The 20,714-nt window shown below is 37.1% G+C and overlaps 1 protein-coding gene and 1 long non-coding RNA gene across 2 annotated transcripts in view; one reads left to right on the top strand and one right to left on the bottom strand.

The window, feature by feature from the left end:
• The window catches only part of FBXO33 (F-box protein 33), a 31,329-nt gene extending 14,492 nt beyond the window's left edge, over window positions 1-16,837 (top strand). Inside the window, exons 2-4 of the mRNA XM_027065634.2 lie at window positions 12,258-12,368; window positions 12,898-13,583; window positions 14,789-16,837. Of these exons, the coding sequence (XP_026921435.1) occupies window positions 12,258-12,368; window positions 12,898-13,583; window positions 14,789-15,060 (1,069 nt within the window). The 3' untranslated portion in view covers window positions 15,061-16,837. The remainder of the gene's footprint in view (window positions 1-12,257; window positions 12,369-12,897; window positions 13,584-14,788) is intronic.
• Window positions 16,838-19,310, bottom strand: LOC128316023 (uncharacterized). Its single transcript, XR_008299382.1, has 2 exons — window positions 18,709-19,310; window positions 16,838-17,654 (listed from the first exon to the last, which is right to left on the bottom strand). It is a non-coding gene; the product is annotated as an uncharacterized LOC128316023 (long non-coding RNA).
• Window positions 19,311-20,714: the final 1,404 nt, after the last annotated feature.

Raw genomic sequence — 20,714 nt, 5'->3', positions numbered from 1 at the left:
ATGACCTGACCCGAAGTTGGACACTTAATGGAGTGAGCCACCCAGGCCATCCCCTCAACAGAATTTTTTTAAATTTCCTTTGACTGGCATGTTTTGAACATTGCTGGGATGTTGAAAAATATTATATAGATGGAGCTAAAACAGAAATATCCCAAAGAGTCTCCTTACATTAACTTGTCAAATTTTACTAATGTGCAGGTTGTTAGTTTCTGTAATGATTTTAAAATGAATTAACTTATGGGACTCTTGGGTGGCTCAGTCAGTTAGCGTCCGATTTCAGCTTAGGTCATGATCTGACAGCTCATGAGTTCAAGCCCTACTTCAGACTCTGATGACAGCTCAGAGCTTGGAGCTTACTTTGGATTCTGTGTCTCCCTCTTTTGGCTCTCTGGCCCTCCCCTGCTCACACTCACTGGCTATGTCTCTTTCTCTCTCTAAAAAACAAATAAACATTAAAAAAACTTTAATGATTTAACTTCTTATAATGATTAAAACAAAAAAGCTACATAAACCTAGTTTAAATTTATTCTCTCTGTCCCAGTTGAAGATGGCAATGTAGGAAGACTTTGAACTCACTTCCTCCAAATTACACCTATTAATAGGTCAGTTCCTCCTGAAGAAGATCTAACTAAGGACTGAACAGGTACTGAAAAACCAAAGGTAAAGAGAATGGCAAGAGAAAGCAAGAGAGACAGAGACATGCCATGGCATTAAAGAGTTACTGGCATATACAGCCACAGCTCCACCCAACCAGCAAAATCACCAATGCACACACAGTCTGCTCAGGGTACACTGTACACAAGACCACTCCTTCAGCTTTAGGAGAAGTAGTTGTTTCGCCTAATGCATACAAACACAGACAGTCAAGCAAACTCGGGAGACAGAGGAATATGCTCTATAAGAAAGAACAGGGGGGAAAAAAAACACCTCAGAAAAGGAACTAAATGAAACAGAGATCAACAATCTGCCTGATAAAGAACTTAAAGTAATGATCATAAAGATACTCAATGGGTTGGAAAAAAAAAAATAGAAGAACTCAGTGAGACCTTCAATAAAAATATAGAAAATACTAAAATGCTAAAAAGAGATCATTGTAATTTTAAACAGGGTTAATACAATAACTGAAGTAAAAAACACAGAAGAAGGGGTGCCTGCCTGAGTGGCTCAGTCAGTTAAGCCTTCAACTCTTGATTTTGCCTCAGGTCGTGATCTCATTATCTCATTTTAATTATTATGCACTGTGGTGTGGACCTTTTGGGTTCATCTTGTTTGGAACTCTCTGTGTTTCTTGGAGATGGAAGTCTATTTACCTCCCTACCTTAGGGGAGTTTTCAGTTATTATTTCTTCAGATAAGTTTCTACACCTTTCTCTCTGTTTCTTTTGGGACTACTATAGTGCAAATGTTTGTTTACTTGATTTTATCTAAGAGATCTCTTAATCTATCCTCATTTTAAAAAATTCTTTTTTCTTTTTGCGATTCAGCTTGTGTGCTATTACTCTATCTTCCAGATTGCTGATGTTTTCTGCATCCTCAAAAATTACTGTTGATTCCCTCTAATGTGGGTTTTTTTGTTTTGTTTTTTTTTAGAGAAAGAACAAGTACCCACACATGAATGGGGTAGGGGCATGTGAGAGAGACAATCTTAAACAGGCTCCATGCCTAGCATCGAGCCCGACACAGGGCTCAATCTCACAACCATGAGATCATGACCTGAGCCAAAATCAAGACTCTGCCACTTAACTGACTGAGCTACCTAGGCACTCCTGGGTTTTTTGTTTGTTTTTTTAAGAATGTGTTTGAACTTAAATGACCATCAAGTTAATGTAGACTGCTGTTTACTTAGGATGACATGTATGAACCTCATGATAACCACAAAGCCAAAACCTATGATAGACACACCAAAAATAAAGTGAAATATGGCACAAAAACAGACACTCAGATCAATGGAACAGAATAGAGAACCCAGAAATGGACCCACAAACGTATGGCCAAGTAATCTTTGACAAAGCAGGAAAGAATATCCAATGGAATAAAGACAGTCTCTTCAGCAAGTGGTGCTGGGAAAACTGGACAGCGACATGTGGAAGAATGAACCTCGGCCACTTTCTCACACCATACACAAAAATAAACTCAAAATGGATGAAAGACCTAAATGTAAGACAGGAAGCCATCAAAATCCTTGAGGAGAAAGCAGGCAAAAACCTCTTTGAACTTGCCCGCAGCAACTTCTTACTCAACATGTCTCCGGAGGCAAGGGAAACAAAAGCAAAAATGAACTATTGGGACCTCATCAAAATAAAAAGCTTCTGCACAGCGAAGGAAACAATCAGCAAAACTAAAAGGCAACCGACAGAATGGCAGAAGATATTTGCAAATGACATATCAGATAAAGGGTTAGTATCCAAAATCTACAAAGAACCTATCAAACTCAATACCCAAAAAACAAATAATCCAGTGGAGACATGGGCAAAAGACATGAATAAACACTTCTCCAAAGAAGACATCCAGATGGCCAACCAACACATGAAAAAATGTTCAACATCAGTCATCCTCAGGGAAATACAAATCAAAACCACAATGAGATACCACGGTACACCCGTCAGAATGGCTAACATTAACAACTCAGGCAACAACAGATGTTGGCGAGGATGCAGAGAAAGAGGATCTCTTTTGCATTGTTGGTGGGAATGCAAGCTGGTGCAGCCACTCTGGAAAACAGTATGGAGGTTCCTCAAAAAACTAAAAATAGAACTACCCTATGACCCAGCAATTGCACTACTAGGCATTTATCCAAGAGATACAGGTGTGCTATTTCGAAGGGGAACATGCACCCCCATGTTTATAGCAGCACTATCAACAATAGCCAAAGTATGGAAAGAGCCCAAATGTCCATCAGTGGATGAATGGATAAAGAAGATGTGGTATATATATACAATGGAGTATTACTCGGCAATCAAAAAGAATGAAATCTTGCATTTGCAACTACGTGGATGGAACTGGAGGGTATTATGCTAAGTGAAATCAGTCAGAGAAAGACAAAAATCATATGACTTCATTCATATGAGGACTTTAAGAGACAAAACAGATGAACATAAGGGAAGGGAAACAAAAATAACAAAAACAGGGAGGGGGGACAAAACAGAAGAGACTCATAAATATGGAGAACAAACTGAGGGTTACTGGAGGGGTTTTGGGAGGGGGGATGGGCTAAATGGGTAAGGGGCACTAAGGAATCTACTCCTGAAATCATTGCTTCACTGTATGCTAACTAAGTGTGATATAAATTTTTAAAAATAAACAAAGTTAAAAAAAATAAGGCAAAAAAATTTAAAAATAAAGCCAAATACAACACTAGAGATACTTATCCATCACAGAGAGAACAAGAGAAGCAGAAAAGAACAATGAACTACAAAAACAACCAGAAAACAAATTTAATAAATGGTAGTAAGTATATACTTATCAGTCATTACTTTAAATGTAAGTGGCCTAAATGCTCCAATCAAAAGACATGGAGTGGTAGAATGGATAAAAACAGTAAGACCCATCTACATTGCTTCCTACAAGAGACTCATCTCAGACCTAAAGATGCTTACAGACTGAAAGTGAAGGGACAGGAAACATTCACCATGTAAATGAAAGTGAAAAAAAAAAATTTGGGGTAGCATTACTTAGACAAAATAGACTTTTTTTTCTTTTTTTTTGAGAGAGAGCACAAGCAGGGGAGGGGCAGAGAGTGCGGACAGAGGATTTGAAGTGGGCTCTGCGCTGACAGGCTGACAGCGGCAAGCCCGATATGGGGTTCGAGCTCATGAACTGCAAGATCATGACTTGAACCGGTTGGATGTTCAATTGACTGAGCCACCCAGGTACCCCCAAAATAGACTTTTAAACAAAGATTGTAATAAAAGAGAAGGGCATTACATAATAATAAAGAGATCAATCCATCAAGAAAATAGAGGACTTTAACATTCCACTTACATCAATGGATGGATCATCCAGACAGAAAATCAATATGACATATTGTACCATCTGGACATAACAGATATATACAGACCGTTCCATATAAAAACAACAGAATACACATTCTTTTCAAGTATAAATAAAATACTCTCCAGAGTAGATGACATATTAGGCCATTAAACAAGCCTCAATAAATTTAAGATCAAAATCATACCGTGTATCTTTTCCAAAACAACAATATGAACCTAGAAATGAATCACAGGGGAAAAAAACAAAAAACAGGAAAACCACAAAAATGTCAAGACTAAACGACATAACCTCTAAACAACCAAGGGATCAATGAAGCAGTCAAAGAATAAATAAAAAAATACATGGCGACAAATGAAAATGAACACACGACAGTCCAAAATCTCTGGGACACATCATAAGCAGTTTGGAGAGGGAAGTATATAGCAATATAGGCCTAAGAAATAAGAAAAAAAATCAATCTAATTTTACACATAAAGGAACTAGAAAGAGAACAAACAAAACCCAAGGTGAGTAGAAGAAAGGAAATACTAAAGATCAGGACAGAAGTAAATGACATAGAGACTTAGAAGAAGAAGGAGGGGGAGGGGAAAGAAAAAGAAGAGGAAGAAGGAGAAGAAAGAAAAGAAAAAGGAAAAAAAAAAGCAAACTCAAGAGCTGGTTCTTTGCAAAGATAAACAAGATTGACAAACGCTTAGATTGATTAAGAAAAAAAGAGAAAAGACCCAAATAAAGCCAGAAATGAGAAAGAAGTAACTGATACCACAGAAATATAAAGGATTGCATAGCAATCACACAAAAAAAAAGAAATGAGAGGCATCCATATTGGTAAAGAAGTTGTTAAACTGTCACTTATTTGCAGATGACATGATGCTATACATAGAAAAATCCTAAAGATTCCACGAAAAAAAACTACTAGAAAAAATGAATTCAGTAAAGTGGCAGGATAAAAAATTAATAACTAGAAATTGGTAGTGTTTCTAGACAACAAAAGTGAAGTCACAGAAATTAAAAAAAAAAAAACACTACTTATAGTTGTACCAAAAAGAATAAAGTACCTGGGAATAAACTTAACCAAAGAGATGAAAGACCTATACTCTATGAACTATAAAACACTGATAAAAGAAACTGTAGACACTAAGAAATGGAAAGATATTCCAAGTTCATGGATGAGAATATTGTCAAAATGTCCATATTACCCAAAGCAATCTACAGAGTTACTGAAATCATTCTCAAAACACCAACAGTATTTTTCACAGAACTTAAACAAATAACACTGAAATTTGTATGGAACAACAAAAGACCCTGAATAGCCAAAGCAATCCTAAGAAAGAACAAAACTGGAGGTATCACAATTCTGGACTTCAAGTTATGATACAAAGTTGTAGTAATCAAAATAGTACAGTACTGGCACAAAAATAGACACAGAGCAATGGAACAGAATATAAAACCCAGAAATAAACCCACACTTATATGCTTAATTAATCTTCAACAAAGCAGGAAAGAATATCCAAAGGGGAAAAGAGAGTCTGACTCTTAATTTTGGCTCCAGTCATAATCTCACGGTTGTGAGATCAAGCCTTGCATAGGGCTCCTTGCTGGGCATGGAGCCTGCGTGGGATTCTCTTTCTCCCTCTCTTTCTGCCCCTGCCCTGTTCATGCACTCGCTCGCTCACGCTCTCTCTCTCTCTGGCTCTCGCTCTCTCTCAAAATAAATAAACACTAAAAAAAATTTCCGAAGTAAAGCATTTTTATTTTCTCTAAAAACTGGGAAACTCTGGTGTTTTCTGTGGTGGTGGTAATTTTGACAGCTGTGATTTGATTGAGAACTGGCATTTCTGGGGCATCTGGGTGGCTGAGTCTGTTAAGTGTCTGACTTCAGCTCACGTCATGATCTCGCAGCTTCACGAGTTTGACACCTGCATTGGGCTCTCTGCTGTCAGTGCAGAGCTCCTTTTAGACCCTCTGTCCCCCTCCCTTTCCACTCCCCGACTCATTCTCATTCTCCTCTCTCTCTATCAAAAGTAAACATTTTTAAAAAGTGGCATTTCTGATAGAAAAGGCTTTTTCTTGGAATATGAAAGCTTGCCAGCAAAAGTGACAAACAGCCCTCTAGGCCCAAAATAAATTAGGTGTTGGTCTTATTATACTTATTTTGATTCTCTAACCTACTTTTGTGTGAATCTTTCATAGTAATCTCTGTCATTGGTTGACATCTGCTTGTTCTTTCTGACCTTACATACACATAGAAGTAGCTCCTAAAATCTGGCAGTTTTGATAAGGGATATACATTGGTAAATGTGGTTAATAATATCTTCTGTCAACAGATCTAGAATTTTTGTTGTTTCAGTGGTGTGTTTGTGTGTGTGTGTGTTTGTGTGTGTGTGTGTGTATAAATATCCCTACAGGACTCTAGGCCTACATCATTGGTACCTAATCTTTTTTGGTTAATCTATGAAGAGCTGATGAAAGCTAGTGATCCTTCTTCCAGAAAGTGCACATGAACTCAGCATTTTACCATCAGTTTCTAGGATGGACCCCACGAACTGTAAAGCCCAATTTTTGTATCATCTGGATGTATTTTAGATTATAGTGATTTTTAATTTTATAAAACTGTAAACTAGTTTTCCTTATTAAATTTGTCTTTTTTTTTTGCTATTTCATAACAATATTATTTCTTAACACACATTGAAATTTTGAAAATTGGTAAGTAGATAATGTTCATCAGAAAATAGACATCATCAAGATTTATATTAGTAGCTAAGCTACTTTTCACTCATTCCTTTTCCATCCTAACCCCAAGTATAATATAAATCAGTCTGTGGATAATTCAGTTTAAATTTATATAAATGAATAATGCTTTAAAATCTATCAGTGAGAGACTCCTATTCATCATTCCAAGACCAATTAATTTCAGTAGTCTTATAGTTGAAAATGTTATTCTCATTAAAAGTAGTAATGCTAGAAGTCTTAGAAACTCTGCAAATAAATTGAGCCAATACTGCAGGCATACATTGTAGCTGTTAAATTTCAAGAATAATCCAAAATAGATGGGTGGTCATTTGAGCCAGAATGACAAAAGAGTTTTAAATTTATGGGAGAAAATGGTTACTACTCATTTACTCTCTTTGTTTTTATTTCTAACTGAACCCTTTCACTCAGTGCTCAGTTCGATGACTAGGAATTTATAGAATCAGAGAACTTTACAGGTGAAGATGACTTAGACCAGAGGTTTAGTGATATGAGAACTTAGAGCAAGATTTCAAATAATATGATTAAAGTATCATCATGTTTATAGAGGAAGAAATTAGATGTTGCTAAAGTGATAGGTTTTTGTCTTTTTAAATAACTTAAAAATTATTTTATTTCACAAAACTGTAGTCAGTGGATTTTTTGCATTTTGGACACTTGATTTCTCATTCAGTGCTCTTTCAAACACCACCTTTATTTCTCCTGAGCAACCCTTTACAAATATGGATAACATTATTCTTGCTGGTTATAATGTAATATTTAATATATATAATATTTAATATAAATGTAATATTTAACTTTTTTTTAGCATCATTACCTAATACTGTGAGCTTAGCAATGAGCATTACTTGGTAAATAGATTCCAGCCAGGGAAAGAAAGCTATTGGGTTGGGAGGGATAAATAAGTTTGATGTGGGAATTAAAAAGACAAAATATTTTATACAAATTTGTAGTACTAGGAGTTGTGAGGTCATTTTGGGGTAATAGATTATTTGATTACATAGCAAGAAATAATTTTAGTCACAAATGAAAAGGAAAGTAGAAATAGAAAAAACGTTTTATGATTTAGATTCATTAAAACCAAATAACATCTGTGAAGTGACATAAAGAAATTGGGGGGAAAGTGTACTTTTATGTGCTAATAACTCTGATGGAATATAGTCACCATAATGCCAAGAACTGTCAAAAATGTCAAAACTTTTTGTTGATAGTCTTGGCTATTAGCCATGATTGTGAAAGACAGTTTTTCTGCTTTTTTTTTTTTGTTTGGTTGTTTTTTGTTTGTTTGTTTGTTTGTTACATATATACAGACTTGTATATTCCATCTGGGAGATAGGTGTTCTTTATTTACCACATATAGAACAGCAAAAGTAAAACCACAATTCATTAAATGAACTCCCAGTTCCACTTGTGGCACCTTGATATGTAGGAGTCTCTGATAATTATACTTAAGAAAATGTTTGGACTAAATAGATTGAAGTAGTAGAAAAAAGGAGATTAGAGAAGGACAGAAGAGAAGATAGAATGTGGATGATCTCTTTCTCCACTATAGCAGGGACAGACGAAGGCAGGAAGAAAGTAATAACCAGACCTTGATGCCAGTGATACAGATTGAAATGTTTGGGAAAAGTAAAAAAATAAACACCAGCCTAGTCATCTTAAACTTTGGGAGCCTAATTGTTAGTTAATAAGTGGAGAAAACTTGCCATGTAGACATATATAATTCATGGTTAATTTCATTTCACCTGCCTATATATCTTTCCATTCCTGTTTCTCTCAAGAGAATGAAAAAATGAGGATTTCTCCTCCCTGGGGGAGGACTTGCTTTTGAATCAGTCATGGCTGGGGTGCTTGGTTGCCCCCAAGCATCCGACTCTTGGTTCTGGCTCAGGTCATGATTTCAGGGTTCATGAGACGGAGCCCCACATCGGGCTCTGCACTGACAGCACAGAGCCTGCTTGGGAGTCTCTCTCTGCCCCTCCCCCACGCTCTCTCTCACTTGCTCTCTCTCAGAATAAACAAACTTGAATCAGTCGTGCTGGCAGGTTGCTTTTTTCCACGTCTGAGATACAAATAGCAGTGGAGATTAAATATGATGTCTTCAAGATAAATGAGTTACAGTCAATGGAAAGTTAGAGATGACATCACAGGTGAAGAAAGATGAGCTTATTTGCTCCATTCATTCAAACTGGTTTTCCTCTTGATCATTTGTACGTTTTTTTCAAGTTGATGGATTTGACTTGTATTTGAGTTAATAGGAGAGGTGGAGGAAGACCACATGTTTTTTTATAGGTACTTTATAATATCTGCAATATACATTGGCAGTATAGTCAAGGTGTGTTTGGAGTTGTAGAATTTTTTTTAATTATATATAACATTTTCTGAAGTCACCTCCTACTTTTTTATAGTTAAAAACTACTCATTGGTCTTAGAGTTTATATTGTTACATATAGTCAGAAAGCTGAAAAGTGATGTTGGTGTTCTGCTAAATATTTTAACCATAAAACCAGCAGTATTAGCTATATACCCTTAATTATATTTCTGCTGATGACAGTATGTTTTTAAATGAAGCTAACCAGAAAACTAGAATATGCACATTATATTCTTTTTGTTTGTTTATTTATTTTGAGAGAGAGAGAGAGAGCATGCAAGCAGGGGAGTAGAGGGGGCAGAGAGAGAGAGAGAGAGAGAGAGAGAGAGAGAGAGAGAGAATCTCAAGCAGGCTCCCAACTGTAGGCACAGAGCCTAGCGTGGCCCAAACCATGAGATCATGACCTGAGCTGAAATCAAGACTCGGACACTGAACTGACTGAGCCACCCAGGTGCCCCTGCACATTGTATTCTTTAGAGCAGCACTGTACAACAAAAATATAATACAGACCACACGTGATTTAAATTTTTCAAGTAGCCACATTAAATAGTAAAAAGAAATGATGAAATTAACTTTAGTATATTTGACCTAATATATCCAAATATTATCATTTGAATATGTGACCAATATAAAATATTAATGAGATTTTATAGTTTTTGTATTAAGTCTTCTAAATGTATTTTTATACTTAGAGCACATCTCAGTTCTGACTAGCCATGTTTCAAGTATTTAGTAACTATATTCCCCATATTACATGGTGCAGATTTAGAATATGACAAGAAGAATATCACTAGTATGAAATTAATAATTCAGGTTGGTTTCCATCTGTCACGGGTCCCTTAAAATATCTTTTTATTTGTGAAAAGATTTTTTATCTTTTCATAAATGATAAATTTAAATACATTTGTGGAGGCATCTTGGTAGTAAACTCAGTGAAATATTTTCTACTCACCTGGTATTATCACCTTACTGTTCTATGGAACTATATGAAGAAATGTTTCTAAGCCCTTTGAGGTGCTAACCTTTTCCTTACTCTCTCCCTTTAAAGGAGATTTAGTTCTCTATTTCATAAAAGAACTCCTGATAGGAAAAAAAGTCAAAGTAATGGAGAACATAATTATTGTTAATAGCTGTCAATACTCATAAACTAATCTTTAATCTCCCTTTACATAGAAGATCTATCCAGAAGAAAACTTTTTTTTTAAGTCAATTGAAAACATTACCCTTAAAATAATTCTCTTATGTGATTATCTTTACAAAATCTATCCCAGGCCCACGTCCCCTTATTTTTGATTACTATTTCTATTTAGGTAACTCTTGAGCTTACCTTCCCAAAATATTCATTTGTTTACCAGATATTCATTGAACACCTATCTTGTGCCAAAAATTATTGCTAGGTACTTATAAGAAACAAGAGTTTACCCCTTTAATGAGAGAGGTAACAAATCACAGTAAAGCATATTACCATTTAATAAAGACATTTTATAAAGTCCCAAGAAATGGCTAAAACTACAGAGGCTGAGAGGATTGCCTCAGAAAAGGCTTTGATAGAGTAGTTGGCATTCAGGTATCTATTCAGAAGGCTGAATAGAAATTTACCAGGCAGACCAGGAGAGGGAATACTATTACATTTAAAGAATAGTAAGTAGCCCAGTATAGCATTTTTTGAACCACATTTTGAAGGATCTTACTGTACCAAGCTAGCCATTTGCCTGTTTCTGATAGCCAGTTAGGGGTATGATCCCTTAGGAATTTTTAATCAAGGCAATACAGAATTCAGGTTTGTGTGCACCTGTGATCAGGAATATTCCTGCTTGCCCAGGAACCTGTTGGGAGACAAGCCTCCTTGTGCCTCAGGGCAGACCTGCCAACGTTGGTCTAACTGTATCCTGAAGCAGCCCTATGAACGAACTCCATCCTTATTCAGCCATGGTCTGAGGGCAGTCCCACACACCTAAAAACCCAGCAGATGGCACACCTGTCAGTGCCCCCAGACACAGGCCTGCAGAATCTGGTCCCAGCCATAGACCCTGAAACAACCCTGACACTCAGTTCTAGCCCCTCTCATCTGCAATCCTGGGTACCCCTGCCCTCCCTGAGTCCCAGAACAGGAGCCTATCTCAGGGATCTGGTGGAAATCACTCCTGCCCACACACCTAGTAACTGGCAGCTGTTTGCAGACCTAATAGCAGAGCTTTGTCCCAGCACCAGCCCTACTGACAAAGGACTCAGAGGCAGTCCTGTCCACCAGGAGACCAGACAGGATCCACACCTGCCAAGGTGTCTGGTAATGGGGTCCACAAACCATAGACCCCAGTGCAGGTCCAGCAGCAGCCATGTGACCTGGCTTCACCAACTTGAATGTGGTCCTGGATGCAATCTCATAGTCTGGAGACCCAACAGGAGGAGGTCAAACTTGTCTATAAAAATTGGAAGAAGTATTTGCTCCCCCAGATACACAAGACACCGATTCAAGACCACATAGATCATTAAAAATCAGGCAAACATGGAACCACCAAAGGAAACTTATAAAGCTCAAGTAACCATCCCCAAGGAAATAGAGATCTATGAATTGCCTGACAATTCAAAATAATAATCTTTAGGGCGCCTGGGTGGCTCAGTCAGCTAGGCGTCCGACTTCAGCCCATGATCTCACAATTCATGAGTTCAAGCCCCACCTCAGGCTCTGTGCTGACAGCTCAGAGCCTGAAGCCTGCTTTGTATTCTGTGTCTCCCTCGCTCTCCGCCCTTCCCCCACTCATGCTCACTCTCTTGCTCTCTCTCAAATACACATTAAATTTTAAAAAAAATAATAATCATCTTCAAGAAGCTCAGTTACATGTAAGAAAACAGACAACTGAATAAAATCAGGAAAACAATGCATAAGCATTTTTCCATGGTCATTAAAATATTGATTTCTGGAACTAAGCTTTATACTTCAGTCTTCATTTTGTAAAGCTTATGCCGTTCTTGTATTATGTTGCTTTTCATTGTGTGTAAAAAACAATCTGAAAGTAGTTCATTGGATTCTAAGTGAGTTATAAGGTAGAAACTTTTCTAGGTATCCCTTCTATTTTCTATTTTTAATATTTATATTTTTACATATTATTTAGTTAGACAGTCATTTTAAATTACTTTTCTTGTAGGAACCTCCAGAAGTTTAGCCTTTTTGGAGACATAAGTGTTCTACAACAGCAAGGAAGTTTGTCAAATACATACCTCAGCAAGGTGGACCCTGATGGCAAAAAAATTAAACAGTAAGTTGTATAGTTAGTGGAAGGGGGTTTACATTAATAATAATTTTAGTTTTTCTGAGAAATTATAAGATACAATGAGAAGAGTAATATTTTTTCTAAGAAGAACATATGTCCTATAAATTGGAAATACTTTAACTATAAAATATGCCATTCCACAGCATAAATCTTTAAGACAAATCATAGAATTTGGGTAATTATTACGATTTAAAACTGCTATTTATCTGTTTGCCTTCTCTGTAACATAAATTGTATATCATCAATCTTTTCTACCATACTGTTGCAAAATGCTGCTTTCCTAGGGTAAAGAACGTATTTTTATGTGTTTAATAGAGTTTATTCATTATATTTTAATGTTAATTTTAATGGTAGAAATAATATGGTAATACTATTTATGTGTTGGATAGACATTTACTGAGAGAAAATGGATCTCAGCATTGCATGCCATTTCATTGCCCACTTTCAAAAGTCAGTGTTTAGAGGTTAGAGCTAAATGTTAACAGGATCATTGTGGCATGTGTTTTCCTTACAGAATTCAGCAGCTGTTTGAAGAAATACTGAGTAATAGTAGGCAACTGAAATGGCTGTCCTGTGGGTTTATGCTGGAAATAGTAACCCCAACCTCACTGTCATCTCTCTCAAACTCTATTGCCAACACCATGGAGCACCTGAGTTTGCTGGACAACAATATTCCTGGTAACAGCACCCTGATCACCACAGTCGAACTGGAGCGATTTGTGAATCTACGCTCACTTGCCCTGGATTTCTGTGACTTTACAGCCGAGATGGCAAGAGTCTTAACCGATAGCAACCATGTGCCTTTGCAGCGACTGTCTCTCCTGGTCCACAACGTTTCCGTGATGCACAAGTCTCTGGACAACATGCCAAATGATGAGCATTGGAAAGCCTTGTCACGAAAGAGCACCAGCCTCCGGGTCTATATAATGGCCTTTGATATCAAGAGTGAAGATATGTTAAAGATTCTGAAACCCAGTATACCACTAGAGAGGATTCATTTTGACAGCTACATCACTTGTGTTTCAGGAGCTATTGTTGATCTTATATCCAGGCAGTATGATAAGTTCCTCACTCATTTTATATTAATGAATGATGTGATTGACACGTCTGGTTTTCCAGATCTTAGTGACAACCGAAATGAAGATCCATTGGTTTTATTAGCATGGAGGTGCACAAAGCTCTCTCTTCTGGCAATTCACGGTAGGTGATTTATCTAAGAAAACAAACAGATCTACTTGAAGTAGATATGTTTCTTCCCCTAATCACAAGATCTCTTAACACCATAATACAGAAGGAGAAAGTATGATTTCTTTATTGCTTGCTGCCTCATCTTCTAGATTCTAGATTTTAACATACTAATTTGTATGATATTTTTTAAACAATGGTTCCATTAAATGGGTATATGCTTTTTTTCTTACCGACGCCTTTCATTTTAATGTTAACTATTCTCATTTAGAGAGAGTTGCTATTCTGACAAGTAGAAGAACATTTTACTTCCTTTTCTGGAACATGTAACACATTTACAGAATACAAAACAGAAAGACTATATGAATGTCTTAAACTCACTTTATTAGTTGTGTTTTATTATGTTTTTAAATTAATTTTGAGCCTGCATTAGTGTAGGACTGTGTGTGTCTTTCTGTTCAAGTTTTGCTTCGTAATTTGGCCAGTCATCAGAGGTAGCAGCAAAGAATAGATCAGTATTAAAGATAATAAAATAGGGATTTTTTACAGACAAAGAAATACCAGGTTATTGAAAGGTTAATTTCAGCCAGTCTAACCTTTTTTTTTTCTTTTAAGAAATTAGAAATTAGATACAGCCAAAGCCCCTGTCATCCACTCCCCTTTATTCTTTCCCAGAGATCATCAATATCCTCAAGTTAGTACAAGTTAGTACAAGTTTCTGTAACTGTTTTATACTTTACATACAATTCTCTACTCTACTCACAATTAACAATTTTAGCTTTGAAGTGTCACTTCATAACTTTGGACAGTGAAGCATCATAGGAGAGGATTTTTTTAGTAACTAAAAACAACAGTTTCGTATGTATTGTTAATGGATACATATGTATGAAATAAAAATTTATGATACAGCACTATCCAAAGCTAGTTATACTTTAAATGTCCTCAATCTTACTAAGTGCAGTGATAATCAGAATAGGATTACAGGATCTACCAATGCACCACCCACGGTGATGGTTTTGGAAACAATATCAAACTTAGTCTTTTTTTTTTTTTTTTCCTGAGCTAAACAATCATACTTCCTTTTCCAATCTCAATATATTTTTAAAGGAAAAGGGCCAAAGTAATAAGTGACATACAAGTTTGTGGAAAGGACTAACTTATCAAATAGACAAAATAAAATGCAAGGAAATGACAGTTCTTATCTTTTGTTTATTTTTAAGGTTATACAGTGTGGGCACACAACCTCATTGCCATTGCTCGTCTTCGTGGCTCTGATCTAAAAGTACTTGAAGTCACTGAAGAAAGCATTGATTTTGACCAAGGTGAACTGGCCGACCAGGATGTGGATCCAGTGCATAACCTTATTGAGCAGGTATCCCTGGGCCTGGGTCAACCTTGGCACGCGGTCATGGACATCGAATCACTCAGTGTCTTCACTGAACCAAATCGTCATTTTTACAGAGAGATGCAAAGCTTCAGCGAAGACATTTAGCTTTTTTTAAAAATGTACAATTCCTGTGGTTACATATGCAAGTAGGGTCCTATTATGTTTTTTTCAGTAGTGTGAATTAATCCCTTTGTGCTGTGTTTAATCAGTATTAGCTTTATAGAATTATATATGTATATTCTACTTCTTGATCAAAGAACGTAGTCGGGTATTGGTTTAGAAGTTCAAAGTGATAGTGTATAGGGCTTTCACGGTTAATGGACTTGTTATCCAACCTTAAGGATATACAACCGAAGGTTGTCTGAGGTTGCTGGCTAACTTTATTTTTCACTGAGTTACTCTGCCTTTTGATGTTTTTATTCTTTGTGTGTCAGAGTTCAGAGCTCAGGAGCCAAAATATTTTTATACATATATAGATATATATCCATAGCCTGGTGGATTTGTATGCAATGCACCGCATTCATGCATTGTGACAGCATTTCATTAATTCTTATTTGAAATGGAAGAAGGGAGGATAGTATGATCCCAAATGAGTTATCTTTAACAGAAAAGCCAAGACTTTAACTTTCATTACATATATAATAGTTGATATCACCAATTACCATCCAGAATTTTGTATAGTACTAGGTTAGAACACTGCTTAATCCTTTTTTTAAAAAAATGCATTTACCTAAATGTGAATACTCAAATTGTTAGACTTTTTAAAAACTATATCTGACATAATTTATTCATCAATTACATTATACATTCAAGTTAGCTTTTTAGCCCAGATTTCAAATAGTGGAGGAAGAAACTGTATTCCAGGGTAAAACCTCCTAAAGCAAAATCTTTAAAAAACAGAGCTGTAAACACACATGCTTGCAAACAAACATTAGTCGTGAAATCCCTAGCAACGAGTCACTGGATTTTTCTCTGTCAGCGCGCGTGTCAGCTGCCAAAGAATAGACTTAACTGAAGAAGTGCCCACATGCTGGCAGGGGCCGGCCCACTCTGGCCAGCCAGATACTGCTAGATTGTAATATTTAAGGTCGAATTTCGACCTGTGGTACACAGCTGTGCTGTGGCTCAGTCAGCAACCTCAGAACTCTGAAAAAAACAAAACAAAAAAAAGAAAAAAAAACCATGCACCTGTTTCACTGTGAATAGTGAATGTAAAGGAAAGAAAGGAAAAACTGAAAACTTGTTCTATCACAGGTATGAGCTGCTATGATACATGAAGAACATTCCATGAAGTATGTTTTAAAACCTTGTTATATCTGAGAGGCTTTAAAAGCCGATTTAACTGTTTCAGGGCAACCGCGGTACAGACGTGGTCTCTGTGAGACTTCCACCTGACCCCAGTTTTAAGTGGTACGAATGTTGTGCATTTAATGTTAAAGGACAGTCTGCAATAATAAAGTAAGTAGCCAACGTGGGTGCCCAGCAGTGCTGAGACCTGGCTGCTCTATTGTAAGCTTTGGAAACACAATTTATGCAACAGATGTCCAGATATGATTCTATTTATGGAAAAAGTTTATATGTATTTTACAAATGGTTTTACCATCTTATATTAAAATGACCTTTTGACAGGTGTGCACTGTTTTGTCTCCAGTGAGCACATACCATGAGGATTTTATATGTACATCAGTAGTGTGAATCCACTGGCACAGTGTGTGTAAATGCCAGATGTGGTGAGATTTTATCTTATAAATGTGATCGGATAAAATAAATCCTGACAGAAACTGTAAGGAAACCAGCTGAATGTTTGACCTGATGACTGATGTTGTATGGTTTATGTTAAATGTATATTCTTTTAATCAACGAATAAAGCATTAAAAAGTGATCATTGTAATATACTTTATTGTATGCAAAGCATGAAAACTTTTAGTGTTAAATAAACTGCAATAATCCTTATATTATGTATAATCATGTTAGCTCCTGTTGCTCCTATTGTAGTCGGGTACAGCAAAGCTTAAATTTGGGTATAGTTCATAAAAAGTTTTAAATAGTTTGAAGCGTCTTAATTTTTTTTTGTTTTGTTTTGTTTTACTAACTGGCAAAATACAAGCTTAAGAGCAAACAATAGGCTGGTTAGCACAAAACCCAAGTGTATTATGCATTTAGAATACATTACTGATACGGTAAAACTTAATTTATAGACTATATATAGGAACTTTTTACAGTTCCTGTACTGGATGCAAAAATACTTTAGTATGCCAGTATTAAGCAGTTCATAAGTCCCTATATTGCTTTAGTTTGGCTTTGTAATCTCTATTCTTGCTTGCTGAGACAAACAGCTGTCATTTATGAGAAAGCAAATGGCTCTCTTCCTTCATCTATCTTTCCTTACTCATTCCAGACACTGACTCTTCTCTAGGCACTCCCTCATCTTGGAATAATCTGGTGTTCACAAGCAACTGTCATTATACCTACTGCTTCCTTGTTTCCTAACCATATCTTTTTTGAGTGAATCAACATGTTTATGTATTTAAAATACAAAAATAGTAACCAAAATGTACAAAAAAAATGTGTTAATATCTATGAATAGCATACAAGTGAAGGCTGGTATAGTAGAGCACTAACCTAGGCGGCAGCACGTTTTATACTCTAAGCTCTAATGCTACATGAGCAGACTCTCCCTTGAGCTTCAGTTCTATCATCTGTAAAATTAGGGATTGAAGTTAGTTATCTAAAACTCTGATTCTTCACTAAAAGTTTTAACTGTTGTTAGCCTAGCAGCTCAGAGACATACACGATCATCTTGGAGCAAATGTATTAAATAAAATATTTTCAAAACCTAGTTTACTGAACTATATGAAATTTACATAGCTAAAATTACCTTCCCATTTCCCCCACCACCCTAGGAATAAAGAAGATAGGGAGTCGGTGGGATGGGTCTTGGTAAGGACAGTGTGCTCATAGCTGAACATACAAATTCAGAAACTAACTTGCTTGGGGCTTATGGCATGAATCAGGTGGGATCTTTATGAAGCCAGTAACATAAAGTGGTGCTAATGGAGTAACACACAAGCAAATGTGAATAACATCCAGCCATCAAACCACAATGTTTATATCAATGCTTCCCAATCTTTTTCATGTCCTGACATATACAGAATACATTGTACAGCAACTGGTATAAACTAGAAAAAACTGGAGGTGGGGGGGGGGGGGGAATCATTGTTTGATTATATAATTGATGAGAAAAAAAAATGCAGAGGATTGGGGGTAAAATACTAAATTTGTATAGAACTTTCAAATAAAATGTCAAATGTTTTAACTGGTAACCTCTTAAAACTTTTAATAGTGTCATCAATGAGAAACACCCCACAAATAGGTGATAATTTTTAAACTTTTTTTTCACAACCATTCAAAACTTTATGCAGGTAAAATTATACTTAAATCTAACAACCCTAAACATAATAATGGTAAACGTAATGTTGAGATTTCTTGTAATGTGAATTAATTTCAAATTCAAGTGATTTTTTTCACTGAGGTATTTCAAAATAATGACGAAGCTCTAATTTGTAGTCTCCCACACGTAACCCTGCAGCTAGTTTAGTGACCACTGAGAGCACACACCAGCCACAGACAGAAAATAGCTGATTTATATGCAAGCAGTTAGAAACCTGCAGGGAGCCCTCCTCCCACACCTGAGCTTCCAAGCCCCTCACAGCCAACCAGCTACATCCGGGGTTTCACACCTGGGCTTCCTACCTGCTCCATGGACACTTGGGACATACTTCTCTCACAGCTTCATAGACACTCCTTGCCCTTGATGGACAAATAGAGCCTCTGCATCACACAGGTGAGTAGTGAGTACCCGAGTCCACTCTCTATCCAGGGCACACTGTCAGACCCGGCTCCACTCTAGCTGTACGCCAAGAAGAAAATGAAAGCATCAGGAGGCAACCAGCCAGGGCTCCTAGCCACCCCAGAACTCAGCCTGGAAGGGCATCACTCTCGTACAATCTACTAGGTAGCCTGGGCTGCTGGTTGTGAAAAGAAAATGGGAGGTATACTGTGAACAAATTTTCAGTTGAATCATCCTTCCTGTCTGAAAGATAACAAAATTACACAAATGAGGGCAATAAAATGCCAAGTGTTGACAAGGAAGAGGAAACACATTTGGAACCTGAATATCCGCTTTAAAGAGCAAATTTGAGGGGTGCCTGGGTGGCTCAGTGGGTTAAGCATCTGACTTTGGCTCAGGTCATGAGCTCACAGTCTGTGAGTTCAAGCCCCACATCAGGCTCTGTGCTGACAGCTCAGAGCCTGGAGCCTGCTTCGGATTCTGTCTCTCTCTCTCCACCCCTCCCTTGCTCATGCTGTCTCTCTCTGTCTCAAAAATAAATATTTAAAATAAACTTCATATATTGAAAAAAAAATGGAAACCAATTTGACAATAAACTTCATATATTGAAAAAAAAATAAATAAAATAAATATTTTAAAAATATTAATTAATTAATTAAGAGCAAATTCACAGTATCTTGTAAAGTTGAAGTTGCCTTTGCCCTATGACCCAGGAATATCACTTCTAGATACATTCTCTAACACCACCACCCATGGGATCAGACACAGTGCTTCTGTGGACTTACAGCCCTGGCCTGACCTTCCTTCAGCCCTCCTGACCCAGAAACTAGAACTGCTGCATGGCCCACATGCTTTGAGTCTCCTGCCTACACCAGCACCTGGACTCCCACTGCCTGCCCGGAGTGTGTGCACACTGGCCCTGTTGATCCCAAGGGTCACTCATGGGGCTGCCATTGTCTGGCCCACCCACTGGCCCTGAAGGCCTCCCATCTGTCACCCTAACTCCAACTACATACTGGTTGCCATTTGCCTGTTCCCCACGTGCAGCATGGACAGAGAACTTCTCTGCTGTCCCAGGGGCTGAACCACACTCTCACCAAGAAAGGCTGAACACCCCCCTACTCCAAGGTTGTCCTACAATGAGGGCCCACCCTCAGACCTAGGGGGCCATTACAGAGTTTCTTTATACTCTTATCATACAATATTGTATAATTCTTTATATTAAGCTTTCCCTGTTTACTGTGTGGTTTGTCTCCTGATTTCACCCAGACTGCTACATAACCATTCCAATTATCCCGCAGCTTTTTATAAAAATATAATATACTGTTGTTAATGAGTCTTTCATGGATTATTTTCTGCAACAAAAATATAGGGGCATCTGGGTGGCTCAGTCAGTTAAGCATCCAACTCTTGGTTTCAGCTCAGGTCATGATCGCACAGTTCATGGGATCGAGCCCCACATCAGGCTCTGTGCTGACATGATGGAGCTTGCTTGGGATCCTGGCTCTGGCTCTCTCTGCCCCTCCCCTGCTCGCTCTCAATCTCTCTCAAAAATTAATAAACATTTAATACATATACATATATATATAATTTAACATGTATAATTTTAGAAAGCTGTGCTAACTTTTTTCTCCTACATTTAGCTTTTATACATAATAAATGCATAAGTAATCAAAAATATAAGTTTAAATTGGTATAACTTATCAGAACTGTGTCTTTTCTAAGTAAGTTCTAGGTCCACCATGGGGCTTGACCTCACAACCACAAGATCAAGAGTTGCATGCTCTACCAACTGAGCCAGCCAAGCCCCCCCAGAACTGTATTTCTTAATGAATGAGGCTGGAGTTTTTTGGTGGGTTTTTTTGGGCTTTTTGTTTTTTTCCAGTTCATACTCCATGGATGGATGTTA

Source organism: Acinonyx jubatus, chromosome B3 (genome assembly GCF_027475565.1).
Source record: "Acinonyx jubatus isolate Ajub_Pintada_27869175 chromosome B3, VMU_Ajub_asm_v1.0, whole genome shotgun sequence".
Lineage (NCBI taxonomy): Eukaryota > Metazoa > Chordata > Mammalia > Carnivora > Felidae > Acinonyx > Acinonyx jubatus.
Note: the sequence above shows the minus strand (reverse complement) of the source record. Positions and strands in the feature narration are given on the sequence as shown.